General features: G+C 59.9%; 2 protein-coding genes across 6 annotated transcripts in view; both read right to left on the bottom strand.

Moving 5' to 3' along the window:
- The window catches only part of LOC123348304, a 45,950-nt gene that overhangs the window by 11,600 nt on the left and 13,447 nt on the right, over window positions 1–20,903 (bottom strand). Inside the window, exons 5-10 of the mRNA XM_044985821.1 lie at window positions 19,158–19,840; window positions 14,718–14,814; window positions 6,465–6,557; window positions 4,450–5,849; window positions 1,946–3,000; window positions 668–686 (exon numbers count right to left, since the gene is read on the bottom strand). Coding sequence (XP_044841756.1) covers window positions 668–686; window positions 1,946–3,000; window positions 4,450–5,849; window positions 6,465–6,557; window positions 14,718–14,814; window positions 19,158–19,840 — 3,347 coding nt within the window. The remainder of the gene's footprint in view (window positions 1–667; window positions 687–1,945; window positions 3,001–4,449; window positions 5,850–6,464; window positions 6,558–14,717; window positions 14,815–19,157; window positions 19,841–20,903) is intronic.
- On the bottom strand, window positions 1,651–15,128 carry LOC123347907 (hornerin-like). 5 transcript variants are annotated; one of them, XM_044985096.1, is made up of 7 exons: window positions 13,815–15,127; window positions 12,212–12,411; window positions 11,107–11,348; window positions 6,868–6,941; window positions 6,465–6,557; window positions 5,782–5,852; window positions 1,651–5,700 (listed from the first exon to the last, which is right to left on the bottom strand). In XM_044985096.1, the coding sequence occupies exons 2-7, from the start codon at window positions 12,224–12,226 to the stop codon at window positions 1,906–1,908; spliced, it is 4,290 nt and encodes a 1,429-aa protein (XP_044841031.1). In that variant the 5' UTR covers window positions 12,227–12,411; window positions 13,815–15,127; the 3' UTR covers window positions 1,651–1,905. The 5 variants fall into 5 exon arrangements, with proteins under 5 accessions (XP_044841031.1, XP_044841028.1, XP_044841030.1 ...); XM_044985093.1 differs by having other exon boundaries at window positions 1,651–5,852; window positions 13,815–15,128; XM_044985095.1 differs by having other exon boundaries at window positions 1,651–5,849; window positions 13,815–15,128.

Raw genomic sequence — 20,903 nt, 5'->3', positions numbered from 1 at the left:
TAGCCTTTGAAACAAAGTATTCAGTCTGGCATCCGCTGTGAACTGAAAGCAAAAGGAAATGGGGTGACAGCGGGTGCTCACGAGAATGGGGTGACAGCGGGTGCCTGAGGGAATTGGATGACAGGGAGTGCTCACGAGAATGGGGTGACAGTGGAAACCAAAGGGAATGGGGTGACAGCGGGTGCCTGGAGGAATGGGGTGATAGGTTCCCAAGGAAATGGGGTCACAGTGGGTGCTCACAGGAATGGGGTGACAGGAGGAGCCGGAGGGAATTGTGTGACGGGGTGCTCACGAGAATGGGGTGACAGCAGGAGCCAAAGGAAATGGGGTGACAGCAGGTGCTCATGAGAATGGGGTGACAGGAGATGCCCAAGGGAAGGGGGGACAGTGGGTGCCCGAGGGAATGGGGTGATAGTGGGTGCCTGGGGTGACAGCAGGTGCCCAAGGGAAGGTGACAGCGAGTGCCCGAGGGAATGAGGTGACAGTGGGTGCCTGGGGTGACAGGAGATGCCCGGGGAAAGAGGTGACAGCGGGAGCCCAAGGGAAAGAGGTGACAGCAGGTGCCCAGGGGACTGGGGTGACAGCAGGTGCCTGAGGGAACGGGCTGAGCGAGCCGCTGTTGGGTTGTTGAAGCGCAGTTGAATGATTCAATTTGTCTCAAACCTACCTCGCCCTCGTTAAAGGGACTAGAACCAACAGAAAGCAAAAAGGAATCGAATTGTCATGGAGTCGCGGTCAGGTCCAGGGGGTCTCTAGGCTCGATGCTATTTAGTATCTTCATCAATACTCAGCTAAGGGTGCCCCAGGCTCCCACACAGACCTCGGTGGGGGGAGGTTGTACATGCATGGCCATCGCCCCGCCCCCACTTCCTCTCTGCTTGGGGGGGTCCCCTCCCTGCCTCCCACAGGGAGCCTCTCCCGCCTACCCAGTCCCGCAGGTGGCAGTCGCTCCCCCTCATCCTAACCCTTGGGGCTATTTCCCCACTGGCTCCATGCTCCCAGCTCCAGAGCCCCCAAAGAGATCCCAGGGAAATGGCCCTTTCCCAGACGGGCCCACCCTGCTGATGGGTTCCAGGCCACCACTGCTCTGGGTAAGTTTTAACCAGTAACACCCCACCACCTTAGCTCCCAAATTCCACCCTACAGCTGCGCAGCCCCAGGACCCCGGCAGTCCCAGGGCTGGGGCAGCAGCAGCAGCACCATGCCATTCCTGTGGCTGGGGGGGAACCCAACCCTGGTTCTGGCCCCTTGGCCTCCCGCAGGAGCAGAGTCACTCACCACTTCACGCACTGCCCCAGCCCGGGTATAGCCCCAAGACCAGAGTGGCAGGGCCTGCTGGAAGCTGGGGTTCCCAAAGGGGGACTGGACCCCATCGCAGCAGGTGCTGGGCGCCTGATGCCCCACGGGTATCCCAGCCCTGGGTGAGCGGCTGCATTCCAGCAGGGGTTATGGGCTGCACCGTGACAGAATCGTTCCCCCCTGCAGGAATGGCTGCGTGGGCACGCCGGCCTCCCCCCCCAGTGGAGAGGCTCACACAGGACACGCAGCTCAGGCTGTTTTGCTCTCATACCAGGGCCACGGCCCTTGCCTTACCCCCAAACGGCTGCAGAGAGACGATGCGCGTTTAGAAGGGAGCATTTCCCCCTCTTCGAAACCGTTTATTGACAGAAAACACTATAGAACATGGCACAGAAAGTTCTCCCCCCTCTTCCCCCCAGCCTCACCCAGCGCTCCCTCTCCCACCGCGTGCCAGAGAGAGGAGCCTGCCAGCTCCGCCGGTAGCGCTTCTGTGCCGTGGGTTCTGCTGGCACACTCTGTGTGCTGCTTGTACCATGGCTCTGTGGCTACAGGGCGGTGTCCCCTTGGTTCCAGGGCTGCTGTGGCTCCCAGGCCTGGGGACCGGCTCTATCTCGTGTGGATGCGGCGGTGTTTGCAGAGGTAGGACCGAAGGCTGAAGCGCTTGCCGCACAGCGCGCACTCGTGGGGTTTGCCGGCTGCTGCGGCATGGATCCGGCGGTGCTTGCAGAGGTATGAGCGCTGGCTGAAGCACTTGCCACACTGGGGGCACTGGTGGGGCTTCCCCGCCCCGTGGATCCGGCGGTGCTTCACCAGGTACGAGCTGCGGCTGAAGCACTTTCGGCACTCGGGACATTGGAAGGGATTCTCCTGCACCAAGGCCACGGAGGATGGTGGGGTCTCGGCCAGGCCTCCCCCTCGCTCAGCAATGACACATTGAGCCTCTCCAGCCTGGAGACTCTGCAGCGCAGCCAGCGCCAGGCTCTGGGCTATGGGACTCTCTACTCCATGGCAGGGCTCCCCGTGGACGGTCTGCACTGCACGCAGTGCTGGGCTCTGCTCGGTGCCTTGGCAGGGCTCCCCGTGGACTGTCTGCACTGCATGCAGATCCGGGCTCTGCTCGGTGCTGTGGCAGAGCTCCCCGTGGACTGTCTGAACTGCATGCAGTGCCTGGCTCTGCTCAGTGCCTTGGCAGGGCTCCCCATGGACTGTCTGCACTGCATTCAGTGCTGGGCTCTGCTCGGTGCCGTGGCAGAGCTCCCCGTGGACTGTCTGCACTGCATGCAGTGCCTGGCTCTGCGCAGTGCCTTGGCAGGGCTCCCCGTGGACTGTCTGCACTGCACACAGTGCCGGGCTCTGCTCGGTGCCGTGGCAGGGCTCCCCATGGACTGTCCGCACTGCACTCAGTGCCAGGCTCTGCTCGGTGCTGTGGCAGGGCTCCCCGTGGACTGTCTGCACTGCATGCAGTGCCGGGTTCTGCTCGGTGCCGTGGCAGGGCTCCCCGTGGACTGTCTGCACTGCATGCAGTGCCGGGTTCTGCTCGGTGCCGTGGCAGGGCTCCCCGTGGACTCCCTGCAGGGTAATCAGGGCTGAGCTCCCCTCTGCTCCATGGCAGGGCTCCCCATGGACTCTCTGCACCACAATCAGCTCCAGGCTCTGGGCCGCGGGTCCCTCAGTGCCATAGCAGGGTTCTGCATGAATTCTCTGCAGTGCAAACACGGTTGGGCATTGTGCCACATTACCCTCTGCGCCATGCCAGGACTCCGCGTGGACCCTCTGCAAGGCAATCAGCGCCGGGTTCCCTTCTGGGCTGTGGCTGGGCTCCCCATGGATGCCCTGCAATGCACTCAGGGCTGGGCTCCATTCTTGTCCATGACAGGGCTCCCCGTGGACTCCTTGCAGCGTAGTGAGCACGGGGCTCCACCCTGCTCTGTGGCCTGGCTCTGCATGGACGCCCTGCAGTGTAGTGAGCATTGGGGTCCACCCCGGTCCGTGGCCTGGCTCTGTGTGAACACCCTGCAGTGTAGTGAGCACTGGGCTCCACCCTGCTCCGTGGCAGGGCTCCACATGGACGCCCTGCAGTGTAGTTAGCACAGGGCTCCAGCTTGCTCCATGGCCTGGCTCTGCGTGGACACCCTGCAGTGTAGTGAGTACTGGGCTCCACCCCACTCCGTGGCCTGGCTCTGCGTGGATGCCCTGCAGTGTAGTGAGCACTGGGCTCCACCCCGTTCCATGGCAGGGCTCTCCGTGGACTCCCTGAAGTGCAAACAAGGTTGGGCTCTGTGCCACGTTGCCCTCCCCTCCATGGGCAGGCTCCACGTGGCTTCTCTGCAGCGTAGTCAGCACTGGGCTCCACCCTGCCCCGGGGCAGGGCTCTGCATGGACTCCCTGCAGCATAGTCAGAGCCCAGGTCCTCTCTGCTCCATTGCCGGGCTCCGCATGGACTCCCTGCCCCTCACTGAGCCCCAGGCTGTGCCCCACTCCATGGCCAGGCTCCACGTGGACTCCCTGCCCCTCACTCCGCCCCAGGCTCCGCCCCACTCCGTGGCCAGGCTCCGCATGGACTCCCTGCCCCTCACTCCGCCCCAGGCTCCGCCCCACTCCATGGGCAGGGTCTGCATGGACTCCCAGCCCCTGACTCAGCCCCGGGCTCCGCCCCACTCCGTGGCCAGGCTCCGCATGGACTCCCAGCCCCTCATGCAGCCCCAGGCTCCGCCCCACTCCATGGCCAGGCTCTGCATGGATGCCCTGCAGTGTAGTGAGCACTGGGCTCCACCCCGCTCCATGACAGGGCTCTCCATGGACTCCTTGCAGTGCGAACAAGGTTGGGCTCTGTGCCACATTGCCCTCCCCTCTATGGGCAGGCTCCACGTGGCTTCTCTGCAGCGTACTCAGAGCCCAGGTCCTCTCTGCTCCATTGCCGGGCTCCACGTGGACTCCCAGCCCCTCACTCAGCCTCGGGCTGTGCCCCACTCCGTGGCCAGGCTCCACGTGGACTCCCTGCCCCTCACTGAGCCCCAGGCTCCGCCCCACTCCATGGCCAGGCTCCGCATGGACTCCCTGCCCCTCACTGAGCCCCAGGCTCCGCCCCACTCCATGGCCAGGCTCCGCATGGACTCCCTGCCCCTCACTGAGCCCCAGGCTCCGCCCCACTCCATGGCCAGGCTCCGCATGGACTCCCTGGCCCTCACTGAGCCCCAGGTTCCGCCCCACTCCGTGGCCAGGCTCTGCGTGGACTCCCTGGCCCTCATTCAGCACCAGGCTCTGCCCCACTCTGTGGTCCGGCTCTGTGTGGACTCCCAGCCCCTCATTCAGCCCCAGGCTCTGCCCCACCCCGTGGCCAGGCTCCACGTGGACTCCCTGGCCCTCACTCAGCCCCGGGCTCTGCCCCACCTCATGGCGGGGATCCAAGTGGACTCCCAGCCCCACATTCAGTCCTGGGCTCCGTCCCACTCCGTGGCCAGGCTCCGCATGGACTCTCTGGCCCTCGCTCAGCCCCGGGCTCTGCCCCACTCCATTGCCAGGCTCCCCGTGTACTCCCTGCAACACATTCGGCACCGGGCTGCCCTCCGTTCCGTGGCTGGCTTCCATGTGGACTCTCTGATGCTGCAGAAGCCGCGAGGCCCGGCTGAAGCCACGGCCACACTGGGAGCAGTGGTGGGGACGCTCCCCCGTGTGCATGAGCTGGTGCCGGAGCAGGTCCGAGCGCCACAGGAAGCCCTTCCCACAGTCCCCACAGCTGTGGGGTTTGTCTCCAGTGTGGTTCCTCTGGTGGGAGCTCAGCTTGGAGCGGCGGCTGAAACTCTTTCCACAGGTGGCACACGTGTGGGGTGGCCCCCCTGCAGCTGCGCTCTGGGGCACAGTGATGTCCCGCAGGGGGCTGCCCCCTTGCCTCCCCGGCAGGGGGTCATAGCGGCTGTTCTTACCCTGCCTCCTCCGTGGAGGGTTCCTCCTCTCTGCCCGGTGCTGGTTCCCACCAGCTCTGCCCTGCTCCGGGATCCAGGGAATGTTCTCTCCAGTGCTTCTCAGGAATGGCCCCTCCGGCTCCAGCATCCCTGCTATGCCTGGCTCGGGCCTCTCCTGCTTTAAAGCCCTCACAGAGCTTCTCAGGAACGGCCCCTCCGGCTCCAGCATCCCTGCTATGCCTGGCTCGGGCCTCTCCTGCTTTAAAGCCCTCACAGCACTTCTCAGGAATGGTCCCTCCGGCTCCAGCATCCCTGCTATGCCTGGCTCAGGCATCTCCTGCTTTAAAGCCCTCACAGAGCTTCTCAGGAATGGTCCCTCCAGCTCCAGCATCCCTGCTATGCCTGGCTCGGGCATCTCCTTCTTTAAAGCCCTCACAGAGCTTCTCAGGAACGGTCCCTCCGGCTCCGGCATCCCTGCTATGCCTGGCTTCAGCGTCTCCTGCTTTACAGCCTTCACAGAGCTTCTCAGGAACGGCCCCTCCGGCTCCGGCATCCCTGCTATGCCTGGCTTCAGCGTCTCCTGCTTTACAGCCTTCACAGAGCTTCTCAGGAACGGCCCCTGCGGCTCCAGCTTTACCGCTTCGTCACCTGCTGGGACACAGAGTGCAACCAGAGGTGAGTCCCAGCCTCAGCCGGGGGACCACCTGGGTGCAGCCAGGAGGGCCCATGCAATCTGACCTCCTGCGTAGTCCAGGCCCGAGACCTGCCCAGAATCCATCCCAGTTTCTACCAGAGCAGCCCTTTAAGAGAACCATCCCATCTGGCCTGAAAAATTGTCAGTGATGGAGAATCCACCACCACTCCTGGTAAATGCTTTCAATGGTTAATTTCTCTCCCTGTCAAGAGGCACCTTCTTTCCAGTCTGAACGTGGCTGGCTTCAGCGTCCAGCCAGTGGCTTGCGTTAGACCTTCAACTGCTAGACCACAGAGCCCATTATCAAATATTTGTTCCCCCTGCGTAGCTGTGTATAGACTGTGGTCAAGTCACCCCTGAACCTTGTCTTTGTTAAGCCACAGAGATCGAGCTCCAGGGATCTATCGCCGTAAGGCAGGTTTTCTACCCTTTCCTCAGTCTGGTGGCTCTTCTCCGACCCTTCTCCACTTCATCAACCTCCTTCCTCAACTGTGGGCCCCAGAACTGGACCCAGCAGCGGTCGCCCCAGTGCCAAGTACCGAGGGCAAAGAACCTCGCTGCTCACTCACCACTGGGATCGCCGTAGGGCTGCAGCTCCAGCACCCACACGTTCTCCCCTTCCACCCAGGACGCCGGGTCCGGCAGGGGGACAGAGCATCCTTCTGGAGGAAGCAAAGAGGTGAGGTCAGGGAGACCTCCTGGGGATGGGAAGGTGGCACCACCCTGTGCCTGGGGGAGGTCACATTTGCTAGGAGCTACAACCCCAGGGTGACTGTCATTGCCTGGAGGCTCCCGCTGCACCAGGGGAAGTCCTCAGGAGACCAATTCCAACAGCCCCTCACCGAGGGGGCTGCACTGGGTGTCCCCTTCTGAGCATCCCAAGGGATTCCCCCTCCCCTGATTCATCCCATGCGGCTCACAGCCCAGTGGGCAGGGCTCCCGCACATCACCCCCTCCCCGGGGCAGACTCACCCGCAGCTCGCTGATAGTCCCTTCCCCGAGCGGGCTCTGCTGCAGCCATGAATGAGCCGGGTGGGCTCTGCAGCCTGCCAGGGTGAGAAGGGCAGTCAGTGGGGGAGTGCTGGGGGGGCGGGGTGCTCCTGCCCATTTGCTGCCCCTGGATCTGGTGTCTGTGTCGCTGGGGAAACATTCGGCCACTCTCTAGCCAACAGCCCTGGCAGCAAAAAGAACTGGAGTGGCCAGCGCCCCCAGCGACAGAGCCCGAGGTGCCCCCCAACCGGGCCCCGAGAAATCCATTTGCCAGGCCCCATCCCCCAAAACACAGCCCCCCACCTCCAGCCAGTCCCAGAGAGACACTCCCACCCACCCAGCCCCCCCCCAACATTCTGATATTCCAACACCCACCCGACCCTATCGCCACCCCAGACACTCAGCAATGCCCCCGACTGCCCAGCCCCTCTGCCCCAGACACCCAGCCCCCTCCCACGCTGTGCCAGCCCCACACCTGCCCCAAATATCCAGCTCTCCACACCCTACACCCGTCCCCAGCCCCCCCATGCTGCACCCAGCCTGCCGACCCCCCCCACTACACCAAGCCCCCAGCCCCCCCCCCCACTGCACCCAGGGCCCCTGCCCAACCCCCATGCTGCACCAGCCCCCCCACTATACCTAGCCCATAGACACCGAGACCCCCCCGCTGCACCCAGCCTGCCCATCCCCCCATTCTGCACCCAGCCTCCCCCCAACTGCACCCAGTCTCCCCTGCTCAGCCCCCCCACTGCACCCAGGTCCCCCCCCCCACACGCTTTACCCAGCCTGCCCAGCCCCCGAATGGCTCCCAGGTCCCGGGCCCAGCCCCCCACGCTGCGCCCAGCCCAGCTGCTCCGCCGCCGGGTGCAATTACCGGGTGAGCAGGAGGCTCCGCGGCGGGCCCGGGCTCGGCGACCCCCGGGCAGCCCCAGCGCCGTCCGGGGCGGGGTCCACCTGGAGCTTCACCCCCGGCCCCACGGGACCCTCCCGCCGCCAGCCCCGGGGACTCCGCCCTCTGCCCCATAGCCGGCCCCACGGGACCCTCCCCCGGGGCGGGCCCACAGCTGGCCCGGCCCCGGGGCCTCCAGGGGAGCCCGGCCCCTGCCTGTAAATGAGCCCCCGCCCCTCTGCTGGGGCCCCGCTGCCCCTCCCGGCTGCGCCTGGCCCTGAGCGCCCCCCCGGCAAAGCCCATTTCCCCCAAGCCCTCCCCCCGCCTCCCATTCGCCCCGGCCCTCCTGCACCCCCACCCCCCTTCCACCTGCCCCCATTCGCCCCGGCCCTCCTGCACCCCCACCCCCCTTCCACCTGCCCCCATTCGCCCCGGCCCTCCTGCACCCCACTTCCCCACAGCTCCCCACTCTCTGCACCCCTCAACTGCCCCCATTTGCCCCGGCCCTCCTGCACCCCACTTCCCTACAGCTCCCCACCCCCTGCACCCCTCCACTGGCCCCCCATTCGCCCTTGGCCCTTCTGCACCCCCTTGCACCCCTCACACCCTCAGCCCCCCATCTCCTCCCATTCCCCTGCACACTTCACCTCCTGTCATTCTCCCCTATTCCCATTGTGCCCCACTGCCCCCCGAATCCAACTTCTTGCCCTCCCCACCTGTCTCCAGTGTCCCCTGGCCCTCCTCAGACAGGGACAGCAGGGGGAGGTGCAGCCCTAGCTGCCCACACCCCCACCTGGGAGTCCCACTGGGCTGGGGTTGGGTCTGTCCGGGTGGGGGGTCACACACCCAACCCAAGCTCACACCGCTGTGGCCCAGGGCCCAGCGCCAAGGAGCAGCCGTGACCTGTCCAACACTCACCCTGGCAGACCAGCTGCTGCCCATGCCAGGCGCTGCACAGACACAGAGCAGACAGATGGTCCCTGCTGCCCCAGGAGTCAGTCTGGATTCACTCCTAAAGCTCTAGAGTCTCCCCCAATAGCCTATTGTTACTCAGATCCCCCCGGGGATTCGCAGAGCCCTGCGCTGAAAAGGAAGGAAATCACACGCCTTGGACACAGAATGGAAGGCACTTAAACAAGCCGCTAGGTGAGGCATGCATGCCCCGGAGTGAAACTGGAGCAGAGAGCTGGACATGCTGGGGGTGGAGCTCACAGGCCCCCCTGCCCCGTTGGGAACAGAATCCAGACCCCGGCCTTGCCCGTCTGGGAACGCTGCAGCCCATGTAGGAGACTAAGGGCCCCCTCCCCCTGTGCTAGGCACTGTACATACACAGGACAAAACACCCATTCCTGGTGGGTCCAGCCAGGCTGATGGGGGAGTACAAGATGATGTGACGATGGGCAGCCACCTCAATGCACCAGCTGCCAAACCCTCGTCAAGTTTATTGTAGGCTATTTTGGCCAGTTTCCTAGAACTAGTGGACTAAAGGTCCCGGCAGGCTGCATGTATGAAAGGCAGGTGATCAATCCACACCCTTCCCTGTCTCTTCCTTTTCCCACTTGACTTGGAGTTCCTCTTTTTTCTATATATGTTTGTTTGGATACAGGGCTGGGAATATTGTCACGGGAATCCAAGCACCGTGTCAATTGCTAGAGGCCAGATTCATAGAAGTATTTAGGCACCGAAGGCCCCTGGGGATTTTTAAATCCCTTTACAGATCTGGTCTGTGGTCTCCTTTTTTCTGGCATAGAAGTTTTTTTCCCTTGACTTGTTCTGTGCGTTGGCACCTGGAATAGATTTGGTTTGGTACAAGAAAAAGATGGGAAAAGTTTAACAGAGGATAATAAAAATGTTTATTGAAGGCCTCCCAGCAAAGAAGAGCTTGAAGGAGGTGTTTGACGGCAAATCCTCAGGACATGAGACTGGCAGGGACCTCTGGGGCATGGAATCCAGGCCCTGTTATTGCGGGAACCACATCCCCTACTCCCCTTCAGAAGCCACGGTGTGGATGATCCAATTTCACGCGATGAAAGTGCAGGTTAAATCTGTTCCTTCTTGAGGTAAGCCAGGGCTACGCTTCACAGCTACCCCACCAGCAACTGCTGTTTGGGGGTGAAAGCAAAGCAGCTAAAGTGGCAAAAGCACTCCGCTGGTATTGCGCATTTCACACCCTGAGCCAATATAAGTTATACCAGCAAAAGCATTTTCACACTGGTATAGCTGGGGTTTTTGCTGGTATAGCCATAGTTAAGGGGTGACTTGATCCCGGTCTATAAATACCTACAGAGGAACCAGGAATGTGACAGCAGATGGCTCTTCAGTCTAGCAGACAAACATCACACAAGATCCAGTGGCTGGAAGTTGAGGCCAGACAAACTCAGAGTGGTGCACATTTTTAATAGTGCGGGTAATTAACCACTGGGACAACTTCCAGGGCTTGTGGTGGATTCTCCATCCCTGGCAATTTTAAAATCAAGATAGGATGTTTTTCTAAAAGAGCTGCTTGAGTTCAAATAGGAATTGATTCAGGGACGTTCTCTGGCCTGGGTTATACAGGAGGTCGGACAAGATGATCACAGAGCCTTAAAACCTACGAATGAATTAACATTCCCAAGTGTAGACCTGGCTTTAAGCTAAACCAAAATGAGGCAGATTTGAACTCAAGTCAGAGCATCCACACAGCCCTTTGCACCTTGAAACCCCAGCAGTAGTGATGCTGGCAGGACAGTTTGTGAGGGTTGCATGGCCGGATGTGATGCAAGCCAGACAAGAGCCTTCAGGAATGGAAACCCAGGAAAAGAGCGTCTGCCACTCCCACAGGTGACATGGAAATCAAGAGGGCTGGAGGGAATTTGAAGAGCAAATAGGCAAGGCTAGCAAACCAAACGAGATTATCTCAGGAGCAGGAAGCCTGCAAGGAACTTGGCAGGGCCTGAACAGTGACTTGGAATTACAGGAAGATAAAGACGTGGCTGAGAAGGTAAGGACATGTCTACACTATGGAGACTAAACAGCGCAGCCCCGCAGGGTAGACGCAGCTTTCACCCACTGGTTTTTCTGCAGTGTAGGAACATCCCCTCCCGGAACACTACTGGCCGCCTTCCACTGGCATAGCTGTGTCTGCACTGGGGAGGCTGTCAGCAAAAGGAAGTTGGGGTGTTTTTTCACACCCTTGACCGACCAAGCTATACCAACGTACCATTTCAGTTAGAGCAGACCTGACTTACAAGACCCAGCCCTTACCATCCATCAGTCCCAAAGAGCGTTGAAGCATTATCCCCATTTTACAGATGGGGAAACTGAGGCTCAGACCAGACTGTGACGGGACTTACCCAGAGCTGGGAATAGAGCTTAAGGGCCAGCCTGTGCGCTGGCCACCAGGCCACACCAATTTCTCTGCGTCACCCTGCGCCCCGGAGGGTGTCGGGAAGATACTCTCGACCAAAGCTGAGGAGCTGTCAGATTCGCGGGGTGTCAGAAGAGCAGCAGGGGTGCAGCCACAAGTCCTGCAGGAACTGGAGCCTTCAGCAGCCTCCTTGGCTACCTTCACATCCCTCCGCAGAACTCTCCTCACCTACAAAAAACCAGCAGGTCCCTGGAGAGCGGAGCCCAGTGCCCATCGTGCTGACAAGCACTGTCTCCTTGTGCTCCCCCCTCACTTGGTATCCATCTCTTGGCCTCTGCCTTGGACTTGGGCTGGGAGCTTCTGGGGGCAGGGACGGTGCTGTTGTTCTCTGTGCAGCACCCACCAAGACTGGGCTCCTTCCACGCTACGGTAATACACAGAAGTGGCTGAGCTACTGGGAACTGGCTGTCGTGTGGCTCCCCGACCACCAGTACATATTGCCCCTGTCCTGGGTACACTAAGGAGAAGAGTCATCCCATTAGCATGATGTATTGCCACAGTTAAATTGTGTGAGTAGCTTACATGACATCCCGCCCCCTGCACACAGCCTAGCGAAGGGACCCAGAAAGGCAGATGTTGCTGCATTTTGCACTGAGACACAAACCCCAACTTCTGCCCTTCCCAGGACTGGCATGGGTCATGGTAGGGCAGCAGCAAGTTGTGCCAGCAAATGGTGTCAGCAGAGGAAAAGGAGACCAGCTGCTGAATGTCTGACCTTAGAGAAAAACGGAATCATCCATAACGGAGGAGGAGGGCTTTGAATATTCTGGGCCACTGGGAGCTGAAGGGAGTCCTGCACTTTAATCCCTGGTACTATTCATCAGTAGATCTCAAAGCACTTCAGAGCATGATTCTCATTTAATGGATGGGGAAACTGAGGCACAAAAAGGGGGAAATTATTTGCCCAAGCGAACCCAAGCAGGAGAGGCAGAGGCAGGAAGACAAGCCAGGTCTCAACAGTCCCAGTCCATTGCTCTATCCACTAGGACACACTGCTCTGAAGAGAACCCCCGCCCGAGATAATTGCACACCTGGAGTTCACCCATCCACGGAACTCCTCCTCCAGCTGCAGCAATCTGAACCTCAGTGGCTGTGAGGATGTGCTTGACAGCAGATTGGCCAAAGATTCTTTAAAGTCTACAGTCTTGACCAGCTAGTAAGTTACAGAAGATAGAGACCAGCGTAAGAGAGTTCTCTGCACCCATTCCAATGCAGCCATCATTACGATGTTCTAACGAAAGTGTGAAAAAGGAAAGAAACGATATTTTTGTTTAGTAGCAGAAATAAACACTAGGTAAGAAAAGCAAGGGGGTGTTTCCAAAGCTTTTTATTCCTTGAAACATTTACAAAAGGGTGTCATAACTAAACAGCTAAAACCATCAGCAGATGGAGGGATGTGATCATTCCCCTCTCTTCGACATTCCCTTCATCTGGAGCAGTGTGTCCAGTTTTGGGCCCCACACTACAAGAATGATGTGGAAAAAATTGGAAAGAGTCCAGCGGAGGGCAATAAAAATGATTAGGGGGCTGGAGCACGTGACTTACGAGGAAAGGCTGAGGGAACTGGGATTGTTTACTCTGCAGAAGAGAAGAGTGAGAAGGGATTTGATAGCAGCCTCCAACTACCTGAAAGAGGGTTCTTGAGATGGATCTAGACTGTTCTCAGTGGTAGCAGATGACAGAACAAGGAGCAATGGTCTCAAGTTGCAGTGGGGGAGGTTTAGGTTGGATATTAGGACAAACTATTTCACTAGGAGGGTGGTGAAGCACTGGAATGGGTTACCTAGGGAGGTGGTGGAATCTCCTTCCTTAGAGGTTTTTAAGGTCAGGCTTGACAAAGCGCTGGCTGGGATGATTTAGTTGGGGATTGGTCCTGCTTTGAGCAGGGGATTGGACTAGATACCTCCTGAGGTCCCTTCCAACCCTGATATTCTATATATACAAATCCTCATAAAAAACTTGGGCCTTGACCTACTGCTCTGTGATGGCATTTCAGTACACTGGCATGAATAGAATTGTTCTCCGTAGATTCAGCACACAGCAAAAAAACATATAAGGTGTGTAAGTGGTTTATTTTGTCACCTTTGTAATAGTTTCTTTTTTGAACCATTATAACATAATAATTCTCTGGCCTGCGCTATACATTTTTATAAAGTACTTTATTAACCCAGAGATGATACCTAGCCCATTCTAAGACGAATTCACACAGAACAAAACGTCATTTAATGTCAGCTGAAGGTCTCTGTCCCCATTGTATACAATCACTAAGAAACTGGAAAACTACAAAGTAAGTGAAGGACATCTTCAACCTCCCATTTCTTACTCCCAAAAGAGAATGACACTCGATTTTCCACAATAGTCTAACCCTCCATTTTAAAATGTCTAAGCTCTTTAAAAACAAGGTATTTTCCATCAAACACCCCATTTCCCATGTTGTCTTAGCCCAACAAATATTAAGCCCAAAGGGCCATTCTGACCCTGCACAGCACAGGCCAGAGAATTTCATCCACTGATTCCTTCACCACGTCCAGACTTAGAGCACATCCCTTAGAAAGGCAGCCATCTTGATGCAAATGCTTCAAGTGCTGGAGAATGCACCGCAGCCCTTGGTAAATTGTTGCAATGGTTACTCACCCTCAGTGAAAAATTTCTACCTTCTCTCTCATCTGAATTTTTCCAGCTTCAGCATCCGGCCACTGGATCCTGCTCTGACTTCCCCTGCTGGGTTGAAAAGCCCTCTACTCAGGCTTTCTACCCCAGGTAGGTACTTAGAGATCACGATCACATGCTCACTTCACTTCTTCACTTTCTCGCAGACAAACGAAAGAGATGAGGCTCTCATGTTTTCAGCCTCTATATGGTGTTTTCCTCGAAGTCCCAGCCCCTGGAGTCATGTGATTATTGGCTGAGACACTGAGTCTGCTTTTTAGTAAACCAGACAGATCTAGCTCTTTATGTTGGTCACTCGAGGGCATTTTCTCCAGCCCTCAAACTGTGTGTGTGTCTCTTCCCTGCATCCTCTCCAATGTACCACCCACCTGTTAGAATATGGACACCAGAACTAGGCACAGGTTTCCAGTGTCAGCCTCCCAGTGCCACCTAGCTCACTACACCCGTGTATGTTCCACATCCAGGGATTACACGACCCCTCGTGCCATGGCACTGCACTGGTAGCTTGTGTCCAGCTGCTTGTCCGCTGTGCCTCCTAGATCCTTTCCTGTCACTGCCGCCCAGTAGACAGCCCCCAGAGCCACCCCAGCACTGGGGCAAAGGGACGCTCCGGGATGTTGTGTGGGGGTCATTAACCAATCACTGTTTATGGGGCTGGGAACCAGGGCTTGATCCCCACAAACTCTCCTCAAGGGGGAAGCAGCTGTGACCACCTCCCACCTGGTCCCAGAGAGGGCAGGGCATGGGGGGCTCCACAGGGTGCCACACCACAGGCCATGTACCACTCATGGCAGCACCTGGGCCATTCCACATAGTGGCACTCCTGCACCAACCAACTGCACCAGGGCAGGTTAACCCCTTCCTCACCTGGACAGTCGCCACATGAAACCTTCCCTTCCTCACAGCCCTGGGGCTCTGTGACCTCCTCCCTGCGCTCCCTCCAGAAAGCCTGGGACGGAGAATCCTGCTTGGGGGAAGGAGACAGGCCAGGTCACCCCTGAGACCTTCCCATGCCTGTGCCAGGGCCTCGGGGAAAGCCAGACCTTGCGGGGGTGGGGTGGGGGGCTGTGTGCCAGGTCTGGGGTTTGGGGCATCCCAGTGCTTGGGGGGGGCACATGGTGCCAGGGCAGAGGGCAGTGCCAGCTCACTATGCCAGCCAGGAGAACAGCCCCACGGGGGCGGGGACAGCTCGGAGTGCAGGGGACAGGAGCGTTCTGGCAGGGGGGGCCCATGGGGGGCGCTGTTACCAGACACGCCCTACCAGAGGGGTCCGGCCCGGGCAGCCTCCCACCGCTTGGGCTGTGAGTGTCTGTGCAGCGCCCGGGCCCCGCCCCGGCCCGGCCCCGATCTCCAGCCCCGCCCCCCGCAGCTCCCCCAGTTACCGGGGCCCCGGGCGCAGCCGGCTCGGTGCGCGCTGGGCGGGGCGGGACGTGGGGCAGCGAGCGCCGCAGCTGCGCTCCGGAGCCAGCCCCCTCTAGCGGCGCCTGCTCCTGGCCGGGCGGCTGCTGGGGGCTGGTACTGACCCCGCCCGGCCGGCTGCCCCCTGTCCCAAAGACCTGGCGACACCTGTTGGGGTTGGTCCTGCTTTGAGCAGGGGGCTGGACTAGAGACCTCCTGAGGTCCCTTCCACCCCTGATCTTCTATGGGTCTGTGACACTGGTGTCAATCCGGCGTAACCCTGTTGGCTCCCCTCTGCCGTGACAGAGCTGTGAATCGCTCTGCTGGCTGGGAGAACAGGTTATTACAGCCATGTCACACGTGAGGAAACTGAGGCACAGGGCAACCTGAAGTGAATCGCCTAAGGATGTCTGTAGCAAGGACAGGCTGCTATACCCCCAAGTCCAGATTGTCTCCCGTCCATCTGAGCTCTGACGAGCAGCAAGCCAGCTCCTGCTCTAGCCACTAGCCCTCACTCCCCTCCAGAGCCAGGGACAGAAGCCAGGAGTCCTGATGGGTGGCCAAGTTCCAGCCCAGCAAATCCCATGAGCCCCTGGCTGGGCTGGACCGGGCTCTCCCCACACCCTCCAAAGCAACCAGGAATGGCCCCTTTGCAGCATCTCAGCTCAGGGCTGTGTCACTTCCCTGCAGCCTGCCACAGGGTGCTGGGGAGCTTGCCCCATCCCAGGAGCCACACATGTGTGGGGCCATGCCTGGAGGCAGGGGGCTCCCCCCAGCCTCAGGTAGCAGCTGTGCAGCCAGCGAGCAGCTGGGGCAGGGGCTGCAGAGCCACAGTGTGGGGTAGGATGGGACAGCCCATGATGCACCTGGAGCATCACAGGGGCAGTGGGGCAGGCTGGGTGCTGGGGGTGTAGGCCAGGGGCAGGCTGGGTGCTCATGGGATGGGCTCGATTTCCCAAGCGACGTCTGGGAAGCATCAACTCCTGCTTCAGCTCTGAGGAGTTGGGGCTGGAGGCAGCAAGGGGGCGACTGCTCTTGCCCAGAGGTGCTGGGGCAGGAATCCAGTGTAGCGGCTGCATGGCTGCAGCACTGTCTGTGAATCCATAGCAGGAGGGTGGGTCCTACCAGAGCAGAGCTGCCCCCCTCAAGGCCCGTCCAGCACAGTATCCCTCTCTTGCCTCCCCCTCCACCACCCCCACCGATCAAATCCACAGGCCCATCCAGTCCAGGTCCCCGCTCCTGCCCCACAGATCAGAAGCAGTGCTGTACCATGCCGCCAAAGGCAACCTGCCTGCCGCCCTCGCGGCGACTGGCAGAGCACCTCCCGTGGCTTGCCGCCCCAGGCGTGCGCTTGGCATGCTGGTGCCTGGAGCCGCCCCTGGCTGGGGACTGGAGGAGACTTACCCATCCTCTCTCCAGCCCCAGGGAGATTTGCCCAATGCACCCTCTCCATTCTACCCCATGCTCTGCCATGGCCCAGCTGGGCTTATTCCCAGAATGCAGTGGGGCAGGGAAGAGCTGGGGTTAGGGTGACTAGATAGCAAGCGTGAAAAATCAGGACAAGGGGTGGCGGGTAATAGGTGCCTGTATAAGACAAAGCCATGAATATCGGGACTGTCTCTATAAAATCGGGACATCTGGTCACCCTAGCTGGGGTCTCTGAGGCGAGGTCGACTGGTGGGGGTTGGGGAGCTGCCCAGGTGGCTGGGGCCAGGCTCGCAGGCAGAATCAGCAGCTGCTGGGGGCTGAGAAAGGCTGATGCAGCTCGGGAGTTTTGGTGGGGGTAATGTGGCTGGGGGGTGTAACGTGGCTAGGGGATCTTGGGAGTGATGTGGCTGGCGGTGTGTTGGGGGGGGTGATGTGGCTGGGTGACATGGCTGGGAGTGTGGGGGGGTGACACCCCTGGGAGTGGGGAGGGGGCTGATGTGGCTGGGAGTGTGTGGACTGACATGAATGGGAGGGTGACATGGTTGGGAGATGACGTGGTTGGGGGCTGGGAATGGAGTGATGTGGCTAGGAGTGTGACGTGGTTGGCAAGTGACAGGGCTGGGAGTGGAGTGATGTGGCTGGGGTGGTGGACGACTGATGTGTCTGGGACGGTGATATGGCTGGGGTGTCTGTGGATGACTGACATGGCTGGGAGGTGACGTAGCTGGGGGCAGGTGTGGGTGTGATGTGGCTGGCGGTGTGTTGGGGGGGTGACATGGCTGGGGGCTGGGAATGGGGAGGGGAGTGATGTGGCTGGGAGGGTGATGTGGCTGGGTTGTGTGGATGACTCACGTGGCTGGGAGGATGATGTGGCTGGGTGTGTGTGGATGATTGACGGGGCTGGGGAGTGATGTGGCTATGGGTGTGATGTGGCTGGCGGTGTGTTGGGGGGTGATGTGGCTGGGGGCTGGGAGTAGAGAGGGAAGTGATGTGGTTGGGGTTGTGGATGACTGACATGGCTGGATGTGTGTGTGGATGACTGACGTGGCTGGGAGGTGACATGGCTGTGTGTGTGTGGATGACTGACATGGCTGCGGGGTAACATGGATAGGTGTGTGTGGATGACTGACTTGGTTGGGAGGTGACGTGGCTGGGAGCTGATGTGGCTGGGGGCGAGTGTGGGTGATGTAGATGGGGATGTGTGGAGGGGGACACCCCTGGGAGGTGGGGACAGTCTCAGGATGGGTGGGTTGGGTGCAGCTTAGAGCTGATGGGCTGAGAAGGGAGCCAGCCCTCCAGCCTGGCTGCCAGGGGGTCAGCTGACTGTCCTACGTCCCTGGGGTCGGGAGAGCCCGTGGGAGAAGCTGACTCCAGGGAGCTTGAGGGGGGACTGGTCCCAGGTTGGGGGGCTGTTCTGCACCAGGCTGGGGCCTGTGAGGGAATTTCCCATCAAATACACACACCAGCCTCCCGGGGCGAGGGCAGAGAGCACGTCTATTTGTTCATTTTTCTTTTTATTTCCAGTTTCGAATTTTCTACAAGAAAAGAATAAAAAAAATAGAGAACTCTACGGATCGTCCAGCTGCCACGGCAACCATCGCCACGGGGCCAAGGGCATGGCACCAATCACCACGGAGACGAGGCCACAGCACCGAGCACCGGTGGCCACAGGAGGGAGGCCACACAATGATCACCATGGAGACCACACTACAGCTTGAGTCCCCATGGAGACAAGGCCAAGGTGTGGACACTCACCCACCCAGGGACCCTTCCATGGACATGGCCCTCCCCAGGACACGGCTGTCTCTGTTTGGCCCGCTTCGTGAGCAGCACTCCGTGTCCCAGAGCTGCATAGACCCACAGCCTCTGCCGGGGCCTCTGTTAGCACGACAACACTGGAACCGACAACGGAGACGTCTACAGACACTAGGAAACTACCACCACAACCCCAGGGGAGAGAGCCCCACTAGCCAGAGCACCCCACCACAGCCCCCTGCCAGCCACCGGCTCCTGCCAGCCAGGGCACCCTGACTCAGCCCCCGGCCAGCCAGAGCACCCCACTACACCCTGAGTGCCCCACCACAGCCCCCTGCCAGCCAGGGCACCCCGACTCAGCCAGAGTGCCCTGCTAGCCACAGCCCTCTGCCAGCCAGTGGAGCTGGAGCGGGTGCAGAGCAGCAGGGGCTGTCCACTCCCCATGGCTCTCTGCACTTACCAGGCATATCCCCCATCAGTGGCTCTCTGTCCCCTCGTGGCTTCCCTCCCCTGCTGGCTCACTGTCCCTATGAGTCTACTTTCTAGCGAGTTCTCCCGCCCAGTGTTAGTGTTTCATGTCTACACTACAGGCCCCTGCGTCCGCCTTGCCCCACTAGTGGGAGGACTGGGGGATCATGTCCCTGCCCCTCCTGGACACTGGGGTCTCCAGGCCCTGTGGGGAGAGCAGGTCCCCTGGCTGGCTGCTCTGCTGCCTCAAGCCAGCACCAGCTCCAGCTCCCCTTGCCTCTCACTCGGCTCCGTGTCCATGGGGGCTCCAGGGGGCCGTTGGGACATGTGGGCCACAGCGGTGGGGGGCTCCTCCCCAACTCCAGGCCCCTCATCCTGGGGGTGCAGTGGGGGCTGCTCCCCGTCCTGCCCCAGGCAGGCGTGGGGCCGTACGGGGGGGGCCATGACAGAGCGGCGCCCCCGGGCCTTGCGGCTGTGGTGGACCTGCAGGTGCAGGGCCATGAGCTCAGGCGCGGAGGTGGCAAAGGGGCAGAAGAGGCATCGGTGCAGGGTGAGCTCACCAGGCGGCACCCCCTCTAGCGCCGGCCGCAGCGACAGGTCCAGCGGCTCGAAGTCGGCCCGGCCATTGCGTAGGGCTCGGCCAGTGCAGGCCGGCTTGCGGCGGGATGGCCGGGCCGGGGGCTCATGGCTAGCCGTGCCCCAGGCCTGCGGCAGGAAGGCCCCGCGGTACTTCTCAGCTGCCTGCAGCAGCAGCTCCGGCGGGAAGGCGGGTGGCTTGGCGGGGGCACTGGGGGTGGTGCGGCCCCGTGGCTCCAAGGCCCCGGCTGCGCCTGTACCAGCACTGTTCTTCTGCTCGCGGTGGTGGCGCTGCAGGTGGTACTTGAGAGAGCCAGACTGGGTGCCAGCGTAGTCGCAGTGTGGGCACTTGTACGGGCGCTCGCCTGCCGGAGGAGAAGGGAGACGTCAGACCCACGATGGGGAGCCCAGGCAGAGACAGACGCGGTGAAAGGGACACAGGCAAACATGGAGACACAGACGGACACAAAGACAGACCAAGTACTGGGCTAGTTTATTCCACACACACTTAACACCCATACGCACATGCACGGACACTACACACACACACTACACCCACCCACATGCACACTTACACACAGGCATACTACACACACAGACACACTACACACAGCACACAGACACACTACACATACATGCACACTACACACAACACACACATGCGCGCACACTTACACACAAACCAAGCATTACTGGTAAGATGATAGCTTTGTGCTCATGCGGCAGAGATCACACCACTTCACTCCCCTGTGCCAGCAGGACAGACAGATGCAGAGACTCAGCCACAGACACTGATGTACGGACACAGATGCAGACAGACAGACACACCCAGGCACGTCAGTCTAGCTCCCTTGGGGCATTTCAAGCAGAACCCATTTCGGACTCCTGCACGGCACTTTTTACCAAACAGCTTCCATCCCCCATCTCCCCTTTTTCCAGTTTTGCCCCTAATAATTTGGGGAGTAAGTGAGGAACACTGGAAACCCACAATTTTTTGGTTTTAAACACACCTGGAAAATTCTAAAAAAAGTCCATGTTAGGGTGAAATGTTTGTTTTCACACAAAAACCACTTTCTTTGATGCAGTCAAGACCTCGCAGCCAGCTCATGCCAGGCACTCTGGCCAGGCGAGCCCATCAGGACCATCCAGAGCAGCCCGCTGTGTGGGCCAGGACGCAGACACCCACCCAGGGATACCCCTTCTGCTCTGGGCACCGCCTGCCCTAGCCAGCCCACTGCCCCACCATAAGTCCACTCCATGTGACACCGGCTTTGTGATCTGGAGACCTGCTCAGATGCAACCACCTCTAAGGTGGAACCCACTCCTAGGGAGTATCAGGAAACCCTTTGGCACAGGGAAGGTAATAGCCTACTGCTGCTGCCAGCACAGGCAGTCCCACCGGCAGCACGGCTGGTGGATGCTGGTGCT

Source organism: Mauremys mutica, chromosome 13 (genome assembly GCF_020497125.1).
Source record: "Mauremys mutica isolate MM-2020 ecotype Southern chromosome 13, ASM2049712v1, whole genome shotgun sequence".
Classification (NCBI taxonomy): Eukaryota; Metazoa; Chordata; order Testudines; family Geoemydidae; genus Mauremys; species Mauremys mutica.
This window is presented reverse-complemented; position numbering and strand designations above follow the sequence as displayed.

Coding starts and splice junctions, on each gene's coding strand:
- LOC123347907 (XM_044985093.1), bottom strand. Junction 6,558..6,867: donor GGACTATCAGCGAGCTGCGG/GTGAGTCTGCCC, acceptor TGCTTCCTCCAG/AAGGATGCTCTGTCCCCCTG. Junction 5,853..6,464: donor GCCCTACGGCGATCCCAGTG/GTGAGTGAGCAG, acceptor TCTGTGTCCCAG/CAGGTGACGAAGCGGTAAAG.